The sequence below is a fragment of the Hylaeus anthracinus genome, unplaced genomic scaffold (genome assembly GCF_026225885.1).
Source record: "Hylaeus anthracinus isolate JK02 unplaced genomic scaffold, UHH_iyHylAnth1.0_haploid 11989, whole genome shotgun sequence".
In the NCBI taxonomy this organism is placed as follows: domain Eukaryota; kingdom Metazoa; phylum Arthropoda; class Insecta; order Hymenoptera; family Colletidae; genus Hylaeus; species Hylaeus anthracinus.
This window is the reverse complement of record NW_026534337.1, coordinates 1,332,700-1,355,927: the sequence shown is the minus strand read 5'-3', so window position 1 is coordinate 1,355,927 and position 23,228 is coordinate 1,332,700. Positions and strand designations below refer to the sequence as shown.

The window sequence follows — 23,228 nt, the reverse complement described above, 5'->3', positions numbered from 1 at the left end:
TATTCGTGTTCTATTTTAGCCAAAAAAATCAAAGTTCCTTATTGGCTCGTAACACTTAAACTATTGAACCGATTGAAAAATAGTGTTAAAAGCAATTGTTGGAAATGCGATTATGCGACCCAATCGGACGTTTCTAACTCGAGGTATGGTCTAAAATGTGAAGGTATGTAAGAAAAAAATTGGATAAAAGTTCAAAATTTCATATAAAAAAAACGTATCCATAGAAAAATTTTTTCTTGCGATTTTCGAGTTTACTAGGCAAAAATACATAAGAAAAAAATTGTGGCATTGAATGTACATTTTGGCTGTAAACTAGTGTTATTAAACGTGTATAGTGTGAAAGTTTCATTAAATGATCGGTTCTATGTGCATGGAGACAATAATTTCGAGGGTCTGAACGCGCCCTTTTTCAAAGACGGAGTGCGCATACTCGGAAAATACCTCGCGTTTGTGGTTGCGTGCGCATCCAATGATCGACCAATAAGGAAGCCGGGTAGTAGAGGGTGCTTCGATCGATGCACTCGCCCTAGGAGCGTGCGCCAGTGGGCGACCGTTTACAACGCGATAAGCGTCGCGGTGCCCTCAACGATAGATAAACCGAGCTCGTCCTGGGCACGTACTGCTTCGTTTTTCCGTTTCACAGTGTTTTCGGGTCGCGTGTTCTGTTGTGTCGATTCGTTGCCTCGGCTATTCGTCGGACATTGGTGCTGTCACATATTTTGTTTACAATAGGGAATCGTCAACGCCGATCGCGATGGAACAATGAAGCAGACAACCACGAGCAACGACAACTGTCAAGAAGATGCCGGTGAACCACTTGCACACGGGAAATGCGGGCCATCGGGAGAGTCTCGCGTTCTAATCGTGAGTAACATTGAATTTCATTTATCGGCCAAGGAAACGTGGCCACGGAAACGTGCTTCAACTGGTGTCGAACAGTTTCTTATAGAGGTCAGTGTACTTGACAGTTCGGTTCCTGTCATGATTAATCGACCAACGGAACCTCGACGTCCTGTACATATGTTTCGAGATTTATATTTTCATGGCGAAGGTAATCTCTGGAATTGTTTGGCGGATCGTTTATTCTTTCTTTTTACTATCTAGGCAGTCTCTTTGTTCATAACCTTGATTCATCAATCAACATAGAATCAGGTAAATAAAGATCCATAACATTTTGTTTACTTAACTGTACTGTTACTGTTTCGATCATAATATTGTATTTTGGTACTCTTGAGTTACGCGTATTGTTTATGACGTTAAGCAAAAGTACAACAAATAATATGAAGAAATAAATTTGTGATTGATGCTTGTGTGTTGAAAAATTAAATTGATAACGCGATTGGTCAATAGTATCGTTATTAGTATCATTATTTAGAATGAACGTTCTATGTTAAAAGTTAATAAAAATCTACCGAAGTAGGAAATTATTTCAGAATCTATTTATTAATCTTGTTTTGTACTAATTCACTTACCCTTCATATTATTTTTTCTTTTCACGCAGGATCAAGAATGCGTACATGACCGAAACAGACCAAAATATATTACGATCGAACTGTTTAAATAAAATAAGTTTAAATAATGTTTATTTTACTAGTTGTTCGGTGAATAACTTGCAATATTTTCTAATAACCTTGATATTTCACGTTCATATTTCACCATCCCATGGCTTATATATTTATTAGCGACACTCGACGGTTTACTTGAGAAATTGATTTTCTTTTGAGATTAATTAGGTTATGCGCTATCTCCGATTCGATCCCACTTTGAGGTTAGTGTTTCCGTTGTAATTTCCCCACATGAATCTTCGACTCAATTTCATATACTTAAATTTAATTTCGATAAAATATATATTTCAACAATTTAATAATTTCTACTGCGAAAAATATTTTAACGTAGAGTGACAGAAAATAATGTTTCTTTAATAATCTTTAATACATAATATACATTCCTTCGATATTGGTTATCGGTATAAATATATTGAAATCGAAAATTTATAACATTCTATTGAATCTTCTCAGCTTGGTAATGAATGATTCTAGATTTTACAGAATTGACTCGACAAGATCTCCCAATCAAATATATACAGGGTGTCCCAGAAATGTTATAACTCCTTGAAAGGCGTGGTTCGGGAGGTGATTTGAAACAACTTTTTCCTTAGCGAAAATGTTTGTCCGAGGCTTCGTTGAGAAGATATTAACGGAAAACACTGACCAATCAGAGCGCGAGTATGCCGAGGAAGCGTTTGCGGTAGCGTATGAGCGCGGCCGCTTAGCGCGTAGTCTTCGCTACCGCGGGCGCTCCAACGCTATACGCGCGCTCTGATTTTTGGGACACTCTATATATGACAAGTAACACGATGCTTTTTCGGCTAGGTTGCCTTTAGTCGATTAAGGAGGCTCTACAGTTACACTGTAAGTCAATATAGAGTTACTATTTTCGTTTGATTCATATAGTAGTAGATCTGGCATAGGATTTAGAATATTATAATGGTTTACAATTTTATATCAAAATAAAAAAAAGATTAGTTTAAACATTGATTTTTAGTCTTTATTATATCTATTATATTTATATTGTATCATAAAGTAATATATATCAATTATTTTCAGACAAACTATAGTACCGTTTGTATTTGGACGCGCGTTTTCTAACCTCTCGTACAGCGTGCCAGATCTCTCATACTATGTCAATAGCAGAACACAAAATGCATTATCCTAATATTCTTTAATTTGTTATTAATACTACAAATACCCTCGAAGTATTTTGTAAATCAATATATATTCTTTAGATATTTTTCTATTATGCATAAAATTTTCGATCCAATCTCGGCGTCAATTACTCTGTAACACGTAATTGTGTGTGTTGAAAACGCATTTTCCCATAAGAGTCCACGTTAAAAAGTGAAAAATTGGAACATCTATTTCTTAGCTTTTAGGTACCCTAGCTTTCCCAAAATTTGTGTAGGTGTTTTTGGAATAAAATCTAGGTTTGATACAAATTTTTATCATTGATTTTTTATAATTGATATAATTGATACAAATTTTTATAATTTTCTTGACGTTATTTCTATTTGCACTAGAGCCTCCTTAAGACCTAATTTTTAATTGTGTTGTAATAGCGGAAATTCCATTACCGTATATGCCGTATTACCGTTTCACTCCATGAACGACGAGTGTATTCAGGAGTAAATTTAATTCAATCGGGCGATCTTCATGACCTCGTGAATAATTATCTAGTGAATTAGTTACCTACTTTCTAAACTTTTGTGAAACTTTTCTATCGTTCAGTTATCCGCTGAATTGTGGGCTTCATTTACATTTCAAGCGTATTTTGTGTACACTCAATTCGAGAACATTGAGAAAATGGTTGGGCAATTTCCGGTTAACATGTATTAAATAAACAGATTAGTGATTAAATAAACAAATTGATTTCGTTCCATTAGAACGAAAACAATTTCTACGTTCGACATTTATAAACAAAACATTTTGTTATGTTTATATTAATTAGTTTTATTAATGAGCTACTTTTACGGACTTCGATTGAACGAATTTTTGTTCGTTGAATTCAAGCAATTATTTAAAGAAAGTATTTGGTCAAATTCAGTACTGATAAAGTTCTTCCCACTAGGATTTTATTGTATTGTGTACAGTGAATAATGTAATAAAGAACAGAAAATTGTGTTAGTTCAAATAACAGACTTATATAATTTTCTTAAACAAATGTTTACAATGGTGATATTTATTTGATGAGATGAATGATATACTGAAATTGATACTTCTGAAATTATAAAAATCTGTTAAAAAGAAAGAATATACTTCTGCAGTTAAATTATTCATATTTTGTTGTGGTCAAAATTTTATTTCGCGTTACTGATTAGATTGTATTGCTCTCTCTCCCCTTCCTAGGGATTACGTCCCCTAATTTGGAGAACGCTGCCGGAACACTTAAATTAGAGACACCCTGTATACTGACATCTAAGAAACATAGAAGTCAGTATTGTATTTTATTTTTAGTTTTAATTCGTATTAGGATAGAACAACAAAATATCTAGTGTTCTAAACATTCCCAATGTCTTATGCATTTCATTATATTGTCCTTATGATGACATATACAGGGTGTTCAAAAAAAGTATTCAATATTTATATGGTGTATAGGGCACTCTGTACTGAGTAAAAAAGCTTTAGTAAACATAGGTCTAAAGGTCAACCGTTTCTGAGATATAAACATTTTTGTTTGCTAGTATCACGATTGACTTACTACTGGGCTTTTGAAATTTATAGAAGCTTTTTCACGTGTCCACCACTTATTTCTGTACACGTAATTGAAAAACTAAAATTGACGAAATTGTCGGCACTTGAATGGGAACATTCAGAAAGCAATTTATAAACACTGACATAAACATCGCATGCGATGGAAGCATGTCAATCATGATACTAGCAAACAAAAATGTTTATATCTCAGAAACAGTTGACCTTTGGACCTATGTTTACTAAAGCTTTTTTACTCACTACAGTGTGTCCTATACACCATATAAATATTGAATGTTTTTTTGAACATACTGTATAATTGAATATTAGCACTTTTAAGTAGTTTTCAATAGCATTTTTTATTTAGACGTGTTTCATGATTGTGAAGTAAAGTACTTTTTTCTTAGAATGATTGTTTCATAACAAGAAAGGTAAAATTTTAATGATTAATGCATGAAGGCTGTAGGACTGTAGGGTACTATTTTTAAACAGCAGTAATACAAAAAGTACACAGTCATTTAATATAAGGTTTCGTATTTTCTTTCACTACTATCTGTACTAAGAAAAATCCAAGTAACATTTTATAAACTACAATATATTCTGTAGGCGATGGCGTAGAAAAATTATAATTTTAGTAAAAATTAATAAAATGACAGGCATAAATTTTATTGAACGAATTTTTATCAAAAACCTGTCACTTGTTAGTTCATATTTTACAAAATATTTGGGAAATTGAAAATTTTCCTACGTCATGCCTTAGAGCAGCGTTTTTCAACCGCCGGGCTGCGGGAAGAGATTTGAAATTGTTTTATATGTTTTATATACATATGTGTGGGCCAATACTTTTTATGATTATACCATAATTAATACTTAATAATATTTACGTCATTATCAATACTTATATATACATGAACCTCAAAAAAGTTCAAAAAGTATTCATGAGTTATTATAGGGTATTTATGTTGAGTCTGGCTCCCCATCTCATATAAAAAAAAAATTACCGAACTGTGATTACATAAAGCTTGAGAAACACTGGTTTAGAGAATATGACATTCTATACGTTGAATGTTACAGGTTAAATTAAAAATGAAGAAAAATATTTAAAAAATTTATAGAATATCATCGGTTAAATTAAAAATAAAGCAAAACAATTCACTTTTCTGTTAATGGAAATATTTCACTTGTAGTGGTAACTTTAGAAAATAGGCGGACATTCTGACAAAAGTAGTAAACGGAGGAAAAAATATGAAGACTATGGTTTAGATGGTTAAGTTCATGTACATTTTGAACAATTATATTTGTAGTATATAGGATACAGAATATAATAAGAGCATAATGTTACAACGTGTATCAATCTTTTTTTATCTCACTATGATATCAAGCTTAACGCGCAACCATCAACAAATAATTTACGGTGGCCTGCTGGTTGGTAGCTATCAACAATTTCTATTGCGTACATAATCTATATTTCAAGCTACTGAAAATTACAGTTGTTGTTTTTTTTATTATGTTATCATGAGAGTATTATCAACAGGTTGGTAGGCTCTTCCGAACAAGAGCGAGCTCGATTGCGAACTATCTCTAATAATACGTAATTTCATTTATATATGGACGCTGGAAATTGTGGAGGAATATATTATACTCGTAGCTTGGACCAAGTAAATGGAATCACATAAATAAATTAATATGCCACGTACAGAACTGGGAAAATTTTCATTTAAATTGTAAATACTAAATGACAAATCAAAATAAAATTTATATTTCAAAGAAGTATTGCATTTATCTTAATGTTTGTACATTTAACAATGTTTATACATTTAAATATTATTAAAAACCAGTATATTTGTTATTTGAAAATAAATAATTATTTTATTATTTACTTTTGAGGTGAACAAAAATAATGAATGATTCGTTTCTCAGTTCTTATTTATTGGTATATTTTACAGCTGTAATGAATTTTCATTTGTTTGTTTTTCATTATCCCCCCCCCCCCCCGCAATATATTCACTACTTATACAGGGTGTCCCAAAAATGTTGTAACACCTTGAAAGGGGTGGTTCCGGAGGTGATTTGAAACAACTTTTTCTTTAGCGAAAATGTTGTCCGAGGCTTCGTTGAGGAGATATTAACGGAAAACACTGACCAATCAGACCGCGAGTATGCCGAGGAAGCCCTCGCGGTAGCGTATGAGCGCGGGCACTTAGCGCGTAGTCTTCGCTACTGCGAGCGCTCCAATGTTATACGCGCGCTCTGATTGGTCAGTGTTTTCCGTTAATATCTCCTCAACGAAGCCTCGGACAACATTTTCGCTAAAGAAAAAGTTGTTTCAAATCACCTCCCAAACCACTCCTTTCAAGGTGTAACAACATTTTTGGAACAGCCTGTATATACAGGGTGGAGGTGATGTGAAACAACTTTTTCCTTAGCGAAAATGTTCTCCGAGGCTTCGTTAAGAAGATATTAACAAAAAACCCCGACCAATCAGAGCGCGCGAATGCCAGTGGCGCGAAGGCTACGCGCTAGACGGCCGCGCTCATACGCTACCGCGAGCGCTCTCTCGGCATACTCGCGCTCTGATTGTTGAGTGTTTTTCGTTAATATCTCCTGAACGAAACCTCGGATAACACTTTTTCTAAGGAAAAAGTTGTTTCAAATCACCTCCCGAACCACCTCTTTCAATGTGTTACCATATTATTGGGATACCTTGTATTTACTTTGTGAGTGTTTACTCGTGAGTGTGTAGGACGAGTGTTCCAGCCAATGGAATCGATTGAGACTGTGTTAAACAATGATATTTAGTGCAATTCTTCGTGTTCAGTACGTTATCAAACGTTTTCCAAAGGTTTTAGGTCGCTGGAATACCGTTGGCGTCGGTTTCACATAATCGCGAATATCCAGTGTTGATAATAATAATATAAAAGTAGTAAAATAACGAGTGGGGTCCTTTTTGTTCGCTCGCCTCGCGAGCTCGCGAGTAGGGTTGTTCTTGCTCGCTTAATTCATATATCTAGCTATTCATGTTTATTTTGTGTGCGACCCTTTACGGGCCACATAAGGAACTTCCCGATTTCCGATTACAGCGCCATCTATCACGAATAAAAAAAAATGTTTGAAACTAGTGTTTTGAAAAGGTCTCATAGCCAGCTTTTACAGAGCATGATAAAAAATGAGGTATTCCATTAAAGAAATCGTGTTGACCTTGACGTGACTTTGACCGGTCCTTTGAAGGTCAAACAGACACGATCGTTCTATAGAATTTTTGAAACCCTAAAACATTTCTCTAAACCATTTTTCTCACAAATGTTCCGTTTTGAAAATATTTGATTGTTTCCATACTTTTGGACCACCTTGTATGTATGTATTATATGTATGTATATACAAATGTAATACTAGTAATATATGTATATATATTATTTCCGTTTAGTTATTCGCTCATAAATTTATATTTTTCCATCTAGATTGCGTTATTGAGTTAAGGTTTCTTAAAAAAACTAAAAAACTACTGGACCGAATTAGAACAAAATCTAATCAGCTCTACGTTAGATTGATACACATCGATTGCATCATCGATCATTTTGATTTTGCTATTAGTTTTTTAGAAACCGTTAACGAAAAATTTGTTTACATACGTACATACATACATACATACCCACGTACGCACGCACACGCACACGCACGTGCGCGCGAGCAATTTGATAAAAATAGGCTAAAGTTACTCCAATGATCTTGAAACATGGAGATCTGCTAAAAAATCGATTTTTCATTTTAGGGGCAGATACAATAACTTCCCTATAAATCGGGAGGTTAATACAAATAGTAAAATAATAATAGTATTCAAATATGTCATAAAAAATGACGATGAAGTTGCTGGATTCTAAAATGTTGTTAATGTATTGAAAAATTGAATGTGGTGTTTTAGATTTATGGAAAAATAATAATTATAAACAATGTTGGGTGCACAAATAATAATAATAATAATAATAATAATAATAATAATAGCGTATGCTGGATCCTAGAGCGGTATTAATGCACGAAAAATAAGCGTAATACTTTAGGGGTTAAGAGTTATATTGTAATTTACGAAGTATCCATTTATCGGGTTAACACGTTGACTGCCAAGCCGATTTTATAAATTTCCCTTGGGCACCGTTCTAGATTTTTTCATATTTTATACTTTCATTTTGACCAACTTGGCAAAAACTTCCTGCAGATGTCACATTCTCAAACACCTATCAAATTTATACTTACAACTTAGACTCTTTCTTGGTTTATAGAATAATCTTGATATGTATATAATGAAACCAACATTAATTTTGAGGTCTAATACATACACATAAAGGATTTTTCGAATGGCATGCATTAAAATTTGTTTATTTCAAGTGAAAGTATACAATGATTACAGTTACATGTTTAGGATGATGTCGTTTAACTGTTCGTCACGAGTATGCTGACAAACGGATTTTGTTATTAAAATACAAATTTCTAAAATCTTTGTTACAAAACCTTTTATTGTTAATATTTCAGTCGAATTGTAATGATTCTTTTTGTTCGTTGTTCCTTTACTATAATTATACGACGGATTTTGTGCATTTACAATGTACACTAATTTGATAAGCGCACATAAACTGTGCATAATTGTAAGGATATTTATTTAAAGGTTCGGCGAAAACTGTCAAAATTCCAAGACAACGCACAATATATCAGACAAAATCAAATCGCAATACAAATTGAACGACTAATCAATAAATTACTAACACAAATTGATAAGCATAACTGACAACTATAAAACATACAAACATACCTAGTGGTTTAGATATAAACTTAAATATAAACTAAATATAAACTAATATAAACATTACATAATGTATGTAGAATATATTTTATTAATTTATATATCACAATTATTTAATATTTTGCTTTAAAATAAGTGAATATATATTTTGATTATGTTTAGCACATAGTTATCGTATTCTCTTGTGTCATAAATGCATAAAATCCGCAGTTTAACTATAATACTTTCCTTCACGGCTCTCTTCTATTTCGTCTGCTTCAACATTAATATATATTTCGGCTTTTTGTAGTAGTTGTTCCGGTTCTTTATAACTGCTTCATAAACTAAAACTGATAACCGTTTAGTTTCATACCGCGACTTTAACCGTTTGTGGATGATGCTTAAATACAACCAGTCCGAACGATATGGACCATTTCACGATAAATCGATCAGCGTTGTTTCTCGATGCCAGGGACTTTGATGGTATTGAAATATGTTGTAGTCCATATGAAATAAGGGCAGGTTTAAGTTATCATATTTCTATTTCCGTAACCAATCGAAAGATACATGCCTTCAGAGTTTTTAGATTTTATCAGTATTTACTAAAAATTATCTTCGCAAAGAAATTTTTTAACATTAGAATGATTGAAGATACAAACATTTTTACTGCCTATTTATTAGTAAATAATGGTGAATCTCTAAATAAATTTTTGTTATTGAATATTGTGTCAAACTTGAGACGTACAAGTAGTGTCACCCAAAATGTTCTTTCTGTTTATTCGTGTAAACAAAAATGCAGACATGAAATATGTGAATAAACTTTCAGACAGATTTGAGACAGTTACATATAATCTGAATAATCATATTTTGTTTTAAATAATCGTTTCGATCCCTGATTTAGATTCGTTTCAGTATATAAACGGTGTAACTAGTGATAACTAAAACTATACAAGTAATTAAATATAAGTATTAGATTGTAAATTATACAATTTAATTGATTGTATAGTTTTAGCCATAAACGATCACACTTCTGTATGCTAAAAACGATCCAAATTAACGAATGAAATGTTTCTTTTAGAATGAGTATACTTGTTTGAACTATATTTGCTGTATTATTAGTTAGCAAAGCATTCCAAGTTGTTCATGCTTCATACTTCCATCAATTCCAATAATCAAATTAAATAGTCTACCTCGAATAATCGAGGTATTCCAATTATTGTAAGAAGTGTTATGATATTGTATCGTGCTTTTATTCGATGAACCGTGGTTGCCAGAAGTTAACTTTGGTCCTAACGAGCAAAAGGAAATGCTCCAAATACCGTTAAAGAAGATATCCCAATAATCGAGTACTTTGCACGACTTCAAGTATTCGGACAGCTGTACTTGTTAGCCAAATGCATGTACACCTAATCTGTAAATTATAGTTCTCTTGGTACGAAGGCCCATACTAACTAATTTCATTAAAAGGAAAACCCTTCTTGTTAATTAAAACAATTTATATTATTAAAAGTATAATTGCAACATTTTACATGTTAGAATAAACCTGTTCTAGGCACTACGTATGATAACAAAATTTTTTAGATTATAAAATAATTTTTGGAAAAAAAAATATAACCGACTTCGAAAAAATATTAAAATTGCAACTAAAAAGTATGAAATAATTTATATTTCATTTATATTAAATGGTATTCAATAATATATTAAATTTCTATTTCCTTCATATTAAATTATGTTAAATAATCTTTTCGTAGTCGGCACAAAATTAAAAATGTTTAATTCCTGCTTGAGTTAGTTTTTGGTCAAGGCGGCAATGTTGAATGGTTTTAATGTATAGATGTATACTGTCCACGTGAAATTCTAGGTCGGCCCCCTGGGGTTGTTGATGGCAATAGATTTCCCCAGAAAAAAGGACCCAAAAGCAAAACTCTCTACAATTGCTCAAGACTAGAGGTTTACGTGGTTTCCAAGTACTTGCCTCGATGAAATGTAATGGTAGAGAGGGCTTGTCTTTCCATTCTTTTTCCTGTTCGGCTACGGCTGTGTGAGGGTTCGTTAGAATAAGAAAGGGGTGGTTCGGGAGGTGATTTCAAACAACTTTTTTCTTAGCGAAAATGTTGTCCGAGGCATCGTAGAGGAGATATTAACGGAAAACACTGACCAATCAGAGCGCGAGTATGCCGAGGAAGCGTTTGCGGTAGCGTATGAGCGCGGCCGCTTGGCGCGTAGTCTTCGCTACCGCGGGCGCTCCAACGCTATACGCGCGCTCTGATTGGTCGGGGTTTTTTGTTAATATCTCCTTAACAAAGGCTCGGAGAACATTTTCGCTAAGGAAAAAGTTGTTTCAAATCAACTCCCGAACCACCCCTTTCAAGATGTTACAACATTTTTGGGACACCCTGTGTATACAGGATGTCTACGCTAGTGTGTCAGGCGTATATTTCGACAACTATTGATGATACGAAAAAATTGTTTATATGTAAATTGGAGGATAAAATGGGATCTCTATTGTGTTGTCAATAAAATTTTGTTTATGTTACTAATTTAAAAGATATGATGATAAAGTTTCGTTTTTTAAATGGAACTACATATCTGAGGTGCTAATAGTTATTGCTCCACTCTGTATATTCGTAATAATTGATACCATAAACGATACAATTGCTTTTATTTCCATCTTTTTACGAATACTTTTATCCGCCACTCTGTTAATTGGGTTCACACCGTTGGTTCTCGAAGATCAGTCGTTCGCACCCGATGTTTAGTAAACCGAATACGAATGATAAATTAAGGATGGTGCTTCGGGATCATTTGTCAAGGGAAACAATAAAGCTCGTATAAAGGCCGGCCCATGGAAATTTATCGTCGTTCTAATTGCTCTGCCACGCTGCTACTTTTCCTGGATGACAGCATATATAGTGTTGTCGCGAGCGGTCTTGGCATTCCCATAGAGACACTTTGGTCAAATGAGCTCAAAGGAAAGAGTCGACAAGGTTTGTTCGTTCATCAGAAATGAACCGAAGCAATGAATAGAAATTAGGCGAGCAGTTTGCGGCAGAATTAAAATTCACTGCAAATGTCTGCAGCTTTTTAAATGGTTCTTGAATAGTTTGAATGCAGAGGAAGATCTCTACGATAGATCCAAGCGTTCCGATCCATTATCCATTATCTAAAAGAAGTGCCCTTTTCAAGTTTTGTACAATAGAGGCTTCATCGCAAGCACGAATGCTATTTATATCTTGCAGGAAATACTAAGTACAGAGATTATTTTTCTTTTTGTAAACCGCTTGTTTAATTTGTACCAATATATCAATTTATATTTCTAAGAGGAGTTTTAGAAGTTTGATTTGAATAGTAAGGTAGGCATGAGCAACAATTGGATCATATCAGACTTAGTGGAATATTTAGTACTTATTTTGTACTAATTTGTACCACCAACAATAATTTTGTACCTCGTGCTGTTTTCGAAAAAATCGTGGCTCTGGTACCTTTAATTTTTAACATTTTCAACCGCTAGCTTAACGTTAAACTAGCAGCGCCACGATTTTCTTGAAAACGGTAACAGGTACAAAATTTCTTTTGGTGGTATGAATTAATACAAATTCAGTACTAAATGAATCCGCTTTGATTTTTTCATTTTTATTAATTGTTACGTGTGGCCCTGCTAGCTTAATATTAAGCAAGCAGCACCACGATTTTTTCGAAAACAAAATTATTGTTGGTGGTTCAAATTAGTACAAAATAAGTTCTAAATATTCCACTAAGTCAGGTATGATTCTGCTGATTTGGTTCTGCCGGCTTAAGAGAGGTACCAATTGTTTCTATATTATTTTGCATATATTTGTTCAGTGAAACAAATCTTATCTGAATGGCAGTTTAATATAATAGAATAAGCGTTGTAGTTGATACCTAATGGTCGACAATCATTATAATTATTAAATGATATGTCTCTTGAATATTCGCTATTTGAAAAAAATGTCAAATCATTGATGGAATTAAGATAATTCTTCAATCACTTTTCTCCTCAGAAGTATCAGACCACTTTAATACATTGACTGTAATATTAATATTTAAAAAAATTTCTAAAATTTTCTTCAATTACAATTGAAAACTATATAACTTAACAATTATTATAGTACTTATAATCGTAACATCGTCAAATTCACAAATCCTATCCAAGTTCACTTTCTTTAACACCTCACCTTCAGAATTAATTTTTTTATTTCTTAAAAGCTTTTTCATACACACATAAATAAACTAAAAATTAAAAATGTCTCTAGCAATGAAATTTTTTCATTAGATCTCATACTGAGGACACGAAAAATTAACTTTATTGTTGCATAATACTTTAGCGTACATAGTAGTAAGAATTGCAAATGCTACAATCGTTCTAACTACTTTTATTACTTTAAATTACATTCGATTCAGAACGAGGAAGTGTACAGATACTTTTGAGCGGTAATATATATGTTCATATGCAACTTCTTTTGTATTATTTGTTACATAATGTTTGCAATACAAAAATACCTCCACACGGTAGGTATGTACATACGTACGCAGGTTTAAAACAAAATATTGAATTGCATATCCGCGATTCATCGTAATATAGCTTATTAAATTATCTGGCAATAATTTTTAGTTAAATGCAGTGAAATGTTGACATAAAATGGGATTAAAATTACTGATATTGTATAGCGAAAGTTCACTGTTTAATATTGCAAAGAAAAAATTGTTCAGTTTCGGCGAGTCATCCAACATATTTTTTAGTTAATTTGCAAAGAAAAACGATAGAAATTTTTAATTGTAAGACTGTATTAGTAAAAATGTTTGTACTTTTGTATTTATTGCTGAAAATTTGTGCCATTAATGTAATTTGTATAACATAAGTAATCCTTAGTGGCAACAAAAATTTATTATCAACGTGAAAGAACTTTTAATTACCGTAAAAGAATGTGTCTTGTAACACAACAGCAATTACAATTATTACTTCTTTAATAATAAAGTTCAAACGAATATGAAATATGTATTGTGCGTTAAATATTAACAAGAGCATTTTATTCTGTAAATATCATTGCCGCTAGATTAATATACTGCTGCAAATATTTGCAATCGCACAGTACATTATTGTCTGGATATATTTTACGCTTCGCGTGTCTCTGCTTTTGTTTCAGCATCAACAATAAAATTTATACCGTGAAATAAATGGTGATATTCTGTATTAAATTGTATCAACTGTCCGGAAAAATAAACGTTTATTCATTTGAACTCGTTGGTTTGTATTTTAAGGAAATACAGTTTTTCTGATATTGAAATTACGTAGTGCATATTGCCTTTGATTAATCATGTAAATGTACTTTTGAATAAATTAATATCATAACGCTACTTGTATTGTTTTATCAATACAAGAGCATTGATAACTTGAAAGATAAATTAATTTGATTTAATTAAATAATGAAATATTTTACTGATCGTTGTCATGGACATAGTATCATGCAAATAAAATTAATAATTGAACGAGATCATATTTTAAACAGAATTTGTATATCTCGATAAAATATGAAATTGTTGTTAAATGTATTTTTTCTAAAAAAGAATATTTTCCGCGGATCATTTCTTACAAACCATTTTTATTCTTTTCTTTAGTAATTTTTTCTCATAAGCAATATAAGTTGCTCCTATATGTTATTTGGCAAAATATGCTTCATTTTGACCGAGGATGTAAACACTAATTTTTATAGACAATTTTTAATTTCGACCAAAACCGACGGGCAACTGAGGTTGCGAAACTTAACAAAAATTTCTTTCATTTTTAAAAACTTGGATTTTCACTTTAGAAAAAAACTTTCTATTTGTATTTGAGGGGATCCATTAGAACTACCACGAACAAAAGTTTGAATCCAAAATGTTTATTATTAAAAGAGCTACGAATTTGTTAAGAATTGGTCACTTTTGACATATTTTCAAAATGATTATGTCCAAAGCCTTGTCTGTTTTATTAGATTGAGTTCCAGTAGGTAGACATTAGAATTAAATAACGTCTATAAATAGGCTGTAGGTAGATAAAGTGTAAAGAAAGTACACGAACAAAATTTACTATGATTTAATGATCAAGTCGATGGAACTTTCTCCATTAACAAACACACGTGGGTGCGTTCTATTGACGCTGCGCTTGTTGGATACTAAAACTGTTATGCGGTATTGATAAACATCATAACCCGGAAAAAATTTTAAAACCAGTGTTTCTCAACCTTTTTGGTCTAAACACCAACTTTGTCAGATTCGGTACTTAATTTTATTACTTTACTTTTTAAGACTTTAAAATTGTATGATAATCTCCAAAATAACGTAGGTTGCGTTTACGTTAGGTATTAGTAAGAGGTATACAAAGAAATTTGAAAGTAACAAAAATAAAATAATATTTAGTACTTGCAATTTTAATGTTACAAACCAAAATGTGAAATATTTACTATAATTTTAACTTAACATACTATTAGATTATGTCACTTATTAAACTGTACACTTTACATTATCATGTTTATGTTTTCATGTTTTATTAACACAAGAACGTCTTGTCTTTATTATATTAATACGACACGTCTGGCAAGGAGCAGCAAATTAATGATATTGAAAAATAAACTAACAATATTTACTATAAACAATCTGAAATATACAATTATGAAATCGATCATGCCGAGTATGAAACGATATTTAATTTTGACATATTTCAATAGCTACAAATAATAAGCTACGTGAAATGTAAAGCTTTAATGAAAATTTTAAGGTTAATAATACTTGCAAAGTTTACTAATATTTAGTTCACCATGAAGTTGGAATTCCCATAATTAAAACCATAATTTTTATGCACAACAATTAAAATTTAAATAATAATATATTTATGATTTGGCCATATTAAGGGGGTATCCAGAATTAGAAGGTCTAATAAAAGCGGTTTTTCGTGAATTTTTTTAGGATGAAAAAAAATAATTAATTCTATCGAACTTTTTATCCAATTTTCATACATATTTGAGTAGTCTGTACAAATTTTTTCAACAAGAAATATTCAAATTGAGTCGACTGTGACGCACATTTGTAGGGCACCTCACAATTAAAACCTCTTATCGGCGGGAAAGATGCAGGTCGTAATTTTAGTTTGACACAAAAAAAAACAAAAAAAAATTTCATTTTCATACATTTTTCTTCTATGTGAACTAAGAAAATTCATACAAAAGAAATTTTAAACAACTTCTTTAACAAGTTAAAGTGATTTTTTTCACTCAAAGAACTCGTTTTTTTTTTCAAACTTGCAGTCATTTCACACTTCATCATTTTTGCTGGGTTTTCTTAGTTCACATAGAAGAAAAATGCATGAAAATGAAAATTTTTTTTGTTTTTTTTTGTGTCAAACTAAAATTACGACTTGCATCTTCCCCGCCGATAAGAGGTTTTAATTGTGAGGTGCCCTACAAATGTGCGTCACAGTCGACTCAATTTGAATATTTCTTGTTGAAAAAATTTGTACAGACTACTCAAATATGTATGAAAATTGGATAAAAAGTTCGATAGAATTAATTATTTTTTTTCATCCTAAAAAAATTCACGAAAAACCGCTTTTATTAGACCTTCTAATTCAGGATACCCCCTTAAGTGACCAACCCCCATCCCCAAAAGCAGATACATAATCAAGTAATCAGTACCTTTAAGGAATTATCTCCTACCTGGTGACGATATCGTCTACGTTGAGAATCAATGTGTTAGGCGAAGCACGTGATGTGTGGATAGCTTTCGATTTTTCTATAAATACCGGTCTCTCCGTCAGATGCCTTCTCGAAACGAGTCTATCAGGTGATTATTGCAGCTCGTACTCAATTCTCGAGTCACGAGTTCTCGATTCTCGTGATCCAGCTGTTAACGTTATTTACGATACCTTTATCACTAACGAGAAACATCATCGCCGATTTGACCGATATCGATAACATTCGGTATTTATAAAATTTCTTTCTACCAAAGCATCGACAAATTAGGGGTTTTACGAAGTGGTTTTTAGATTTTGTTATTCAATAGCAAAATATATAAATCACCATAGTGAACATTTAAACGGCATCATTTTTCATGTTTAATTACTTTTACTTTAAATAAAAAATTGGATATATTCGATTCCATTTGTGTTCGATGAAAAAGTAACATAAGAGTTTTACAGATGTAATCTGTAAATTTTGTTATGCAAATTTGAATATGTACATTTTGTTTTATAAAGACATTTTGATCTTTAATGTAAATCCTTTTCGATATTGTTACAAGGGTCGGATTACACGCAATTTGAACATTTCAAAATACACCTTATAGAAGAATAGCAGCGCATTGTTTGTGAATATTAAAAAAACAAAATGATTTATAACTTGCAACCACATTAAGTGTTCATTCTTAAAGAAAAATTTATAATTTAATTTTAAACGTTCGATTTGAATATACCCGAACATTTTTATGACATTACAATTAATCATTCCTCTGTTTCTCTTCTCTTACTTAAATAACCGTAAGTGATAAATAAAGAATGTTCGCATTTTTAGTGTCTAAAAACTGTAATAAAACACGACCTTACACATTCTGTTTGGTCATTGTACATTTATGTAAAACGCACAGCTTAACATTCAAATTACATCGGTGTTCGAATATTTTCGTGATTGAGTATATCTCGGAAGTATAAAATCGCGTAAAAATCACAATTTTGTAAAGCCTTCTGAATAGATCTTTGGAAGACAGACGGAGTATCTTTAAGACCAAAAGGCATCGAAACATATTCATTCTGTCCACTAGGAGTAACGAAAGCTGTAGGCTCTATAGAAGAGTCAGTTTCCACAGGTGTACAGTTGTATTTTTGTGTGTTTATAGTGCTTACTGAGAGCTACTTACTATTCGCCCCTATATATTGCACTTTTCTGATACTTTTCCTTGCAAAGATCTCTTTTTGCCTTAATATCTTACTTTTTCCATTACATATCTTATGCTCTAAGCATTTTCTATACCTTATATATGTTAGCCGATCCTAGATTCCCGTAGATTTGCATTGGTTACCGGAGAGGAACGAATAACCGACCCTAACCGAAACAGCCGTCCGCCCGGATTCTCTTTCACTATTGTAATTTCCTTCTCAATATGGTATAAACTTTAGTTATCTTTCGATGAATCGGAAGGAAAACACAGATGATAGTCACCGAGTGACACGCTCTGTCAAGTTTCTTGATATAAAGTAACATGTCGGGTATGATATCCAATTGAGAAAACTTGCGGAAATTTGCGCCATTTTAAGTTATTTAAATTTGAAGACCATGCTTATAAGGTAAAGAATACTGTTTACGCGATATTAAAACAAACCTTATTATCCTTAATTTTAATTTAACATTAATTTATTTTTGTTATTTCTGCCAATGTATTCTAACTATGTTGCCCTATAAACCTAGAAATCCTATTTCATAAAAAATTCATAATAGTTTAATATTTTTAATATACGTGTCGGCCATATTGGATCCGCCATTTTGAATTTTGAAATTCTGATGCCGGATTCGTAATTTGCGGCCCAAATAACCCTAAAATACCAAGTTTCACGAAATTCCGAAAATTCCTTATTTTGGCCAGGTTTTCGGCCATCGGGACCACTGTACGGCCGGGATTCGAACCCGGGCCATTAGCGTGGTACCCGGCTACACTACCCACTGTGCTACTGTCCGCCCCTATACAGTTGTAACGCGTATCTTACAATTAGTCGTGTCGTCAAGGTACTCACAAAAATCGAGTCGATTGTGTAAACGGTATATATTTTAAGGTTATACAAATCCGGAATTGCGCAGCATTTTGTTCTAGTTGATCGCTGGTACACTAAGTGATGATGCTGCTTCCTCCGGGTCCCCTTTTTGTACCCAGATATTGAGGGCAGAATTGGTGGTAGCGATTTTTCGGAATTTTGGGGGTAGTAGTCCAGTCGTGGACTAGATTTATTTCTGCATCAGTAAAAGCATTTTTTTATTCTGAATTCAACGTTATGTATGAGTTTATGATTATCATACAGGAAAATGATGTAATATTGTAAAATTGTGGCTTTAGTAGTCCATATTTCGAATTCTTTAGGAATTTTTTTCTCATAAATAATAGAAGTTGCTCCTATATATTATTTAACAAAATATGCTTCGTTTTGACCAAGGATGTGAAAAATAATTTTTATAGAAATCCATAAATCAACTAAACCAGAATTTTTAACTTCTAATTGCGACCGTATACCAACAGTACACGCAAGAACAGTACTGCAAGTATTTGCAAGAAAACTTATAAGTTTCTTAAAATATAACAAATAATGTATCCAAATATGTGGAGAACACAGGATATTCTTTGCCGTTTTGTTTGTATGTTTGTTTAAAGATAAAGATTGTATTATGGATACAAATAATTGATACATGATTATTTATAACAATTTCCACGCTGACACACATTTTCTACGATAGAAATCTGCCTCACATTGTGATATATGCTAATATTGAATTTTGTCCACTTATTCCGCACTGTGCGCCGGAGGCGCGAATTAAAATCGGGTTTCAACGCGAAATACGGTAGCTTGGTGACCCTGCGCCCGAGAGAACCATTATGTAAAAATAACTTAAATATACGCAATCTAAAAACCTGACCGCTCAAGTGTTTTCGCTTTCTTTTGTTTACCTTGCAATTAATTTTTTTCAGAAGCATTTTCCTGTCGTATAGATAGCATTCTGCGCGGTCGCAAGGAGGAAAAGAGACACGTGCTGTATTCCGTGGTCGTATTAGTTACAGGTCACGTCTTCAAAAAGTGGCGGAAACCTTCAAAGAACGACGATAGTGTGATAGAGTCACGAATCGATTCGGCGCAACAGGCGGAAAGAAATAATATTCGCTCTAGTCATTCTACATCAGTGTTTTATAAACATTTTCGTAGGCGCTCACCCTAAATAAAGTTTCTACGAACGATATGCGTAGAGATGAAATTATGTTTACTTTATCTTATTTCATATTAAGCTGTTTTTATTGACTCTTATTAACTGAATTGTTTACTTATTGGATATAAAGTATCGGGCTAAATGAAATATCTCCAGAACTTTGATATTAAAAAATGATACGTATATTTGCATTATAAGTGTATACAGTTTGTATGATTAAACCATCAAACCTGTATTCAAAGTGCGGTATTTCATTTTGTACAATTTCTATTCTTATTTTTATTTGACCAGTCAGGAGTGACTAGTTGTTTATCTTATATTGGTTATTAAAAATTTGTATATAAATAGAAATTTCGCAACATTCGCATACGCAGAGGGCTTTGTAAAACCATAATGAGTGTTAAAGAGTATAGCGCATATGCAAACTCTTGGCAATGTTGATTAAAATAAATTAATCGGATTAAAAACATTAAAACATTATATTAGAATATTACATTATACGTATATTAGCATAAACAACGTATTGAAAGAAAGGAGTATAATTATTTTGCATATAGCATCTTTCGTGACAATAGGTGCCTTTTGCACGAATATATGTGTACATACATTAATGAAACGCAGTAACTAAAAATATTATAAATATAAGGAGCTCTTGCAAGTTTGCGCTTGCAAATTTTGTGTGTATCCTTTCAGGATTTCTCTGTATAATTGCATTCATGCAATTCTTATTAATATCGTTGAAACTTGTTCCCACCGAGTTTGGAGAGAATTTAATATCCTAAAGGCTTCTGAAAATTTTCTTCCCTAGAATATTTAATAATGAATATTGAAGTAGTACAGTTTCGTCCTTTTTTATGACGAATAACTTCCATCTTAATTAACTGTTCTCTGATCGGAAACAGTCTAAATTCAGCCTGCATCTCAAGAACGTCGGACGGAATGCCCCAGCATCATTGATCGTTTCATTTACTACTCTTGAGCGTGACAACCATGCCGTTTACTAATAAATTAGTGAATTTGACGGTTCGGGAGACATGAATTTTGAGAGAAACGTGTTTCAAGTACAGTAGAGTCACACGTATCCGCACTAATTGGGAGACAAAAGTGGTTGGATAAGGGAATTTTTGGATAACACATAATACACATAAAAACAATCACTTTTCTTATACAGGGTGTCCTAAAACTCGCGTAGAAGCCAGAAATGGGGAGTAGCTGAGACGATTCTGAACAACACTTTCCTTTGCAAAAGTGTCGGATGGGGCTTCATTAAGGAGATATTAACAGAAAACCGCAACCAATCAGAGCGCGTGTATACCGTTGGAGTGGTCGTGGTAGCGAAGGCTACGCGCTAGGCGGCTGCGTCAATGTCCTTCGATCCACGTCGAGTCACTTGTTCGCGTACAAGTGCGGCCGCCTAGCGCGTAGCCTTGGCTAACACGGCCGCTCCAACGGTATATGCGCGATCTGATTGGTCGCGGTTTTATGTTAATGTCTCCTTAACGAAGCCCTATCCGACATTTTTGCAAAGAAAATTGTTGTTCAGAATCGTCTCAGCTACCCCCTATTTCCGGCTCCTACGCGACTTTTGGGACACCCTGTATTATACAGGGTGGTCCACGCAATTGTTTCAAGTCATAACTCCGTTATTATTGCATTTACGAAAAGATGCCGAAGGAAAAAGATACATGGTTCGAAGAGCATTACATCTATAGGCCTTCAAATTTTGTTTAGATGCAGCAGTGCATATGCAATTAACAATTGCATCATTTAATTAAATAGAAATGTATATTTTTTTTTACACAGATCTATTCTTCTGTTCATTCGACGTAAAAAATGATTAGCGTATCATGGCAAAAAAGTGATTAGATCTCGAGATATTTTCAAAAAATGTCTTTGAAGTAACTGTGAAGAGCTATATTCTCTTTGCGGTTCGAACCTGTAACATTGTCTGCACTTTCATTCTTTGCGTTCGTTAAACTTTCTCTGCTGGTACCAGCATCTCAGATATCTATGTATATAGGGTATCCCAAAAATGTTAGAGGTTCTTAAACGGGGTGTTTTGAGGTGTGATTTGAAACAACTCTTTCCTTAGGAAAAATATTGCCCGAGTCTTCGTTAAGGAAATATTAACAGGAAACCGCGACCAATCAGAGCGCCAGTGGGCGCCACGTCGGTGGAGCGTCTCACGCTCTGATTGGTTGGAGTTTTCTGTTAATATCTCCTTAACGAAACCCCGCACAATATTTTCGACTAGGAAAAAGTTGTTTCAAATCACCTCCCAAACCACCTCTTTCAAGGTGTTACAACACTTTTGGGACACCCTGTATAATTTCTAAAAATCTGTTTCAAAAATTTGCCTCTTTCCAAAATAAAGATTTTTTCGCTTGGCAATATGTGTACATTTGTGAAAGCCTAAAACGAGGAAATAGAGAGCAGGCGTAACTCGATAACACTTTTCTCCCCTGCATTTTTGTAAAGTTATTAAAGTTAAATTTGTGGAGCCTGTTCTGTATGTAACGAGAAACTTTTCCATTCCGAACAAGATAGCGATATATCGCGGGGGAAGGGATGCTCGGGACCGCTATTTTTCTTCAATTTAAAGCTATCTGTTTTGAAGCACTGGCCACGAAAATTAAGTGCGCGAAAGTTTCCTTTGTGTTGATAAACCAAACTTTCTATCAAATTATCCCCCGAACCACCACTTTCATGGATCTCCAATATTTTTGGGACACCCTGTATAAATGCTGCATATAGCTTTCGATATTATACTTATGTTTTTTAATATCAGTGATTGCAGATATTTCAACACTATGTATATTTGCTGATTTCACTAGTTTACAGCCAAAATGTACATTCAATGCTACAATATTCTCTTATGTATTTTGGCCTGCTAAACTCGAAAATCGCAAGAAAAAATTTTTCTTATTGTCTACGTCTACGTCTTATTGTCTTCTTATCAATTTCTTATTGTCTACGTCTACGTCTTATTGTCTTTTTATCAATTTCTTATTGTCTACGTATACATCACACTTTTACGAAGAAAACAAGCTTTTGTTAAAGAAAATCTATGGATAAATACCGGAGTTAGGAACAATTGAGTAAAGGTTTTTGTATTTTTTTCATATTTATATAGGAAACATTTATTTAATTGATTTCGATTACAAATAATTTCGGCTTTTACTTTGTCTTCTGTTATTCATTCCGTTCGTTTCTATGATGAGAAACCAAATGTAGTCCTCTCAACATTCTTTCATCCCAACA

General features: G+C 33.0%; 1 protein-coding gene across 1 annotated transcript in view; it reads left to right on the top strand.

The window, feature by feature from the left end:
- Positions 1-530: 530 nt before the first annotated feature.
- Positions 531-23,228, top strand: part of LOC128888026 (uncharacterized) — a 189,184-nt gene continuing 166,486 nt past the window's right edge. Inside the window, exon 1 of the mRNA XM_054144619.1 lies at positions 531-864. Coding sequence (XP_054000594.1) covers positions 763-864 — 102 coding nt within the window. The 5' untranslated portion in view covers positions 531-762. The remainder of the gene's footprint in view (positions 865-23,228) is intronic.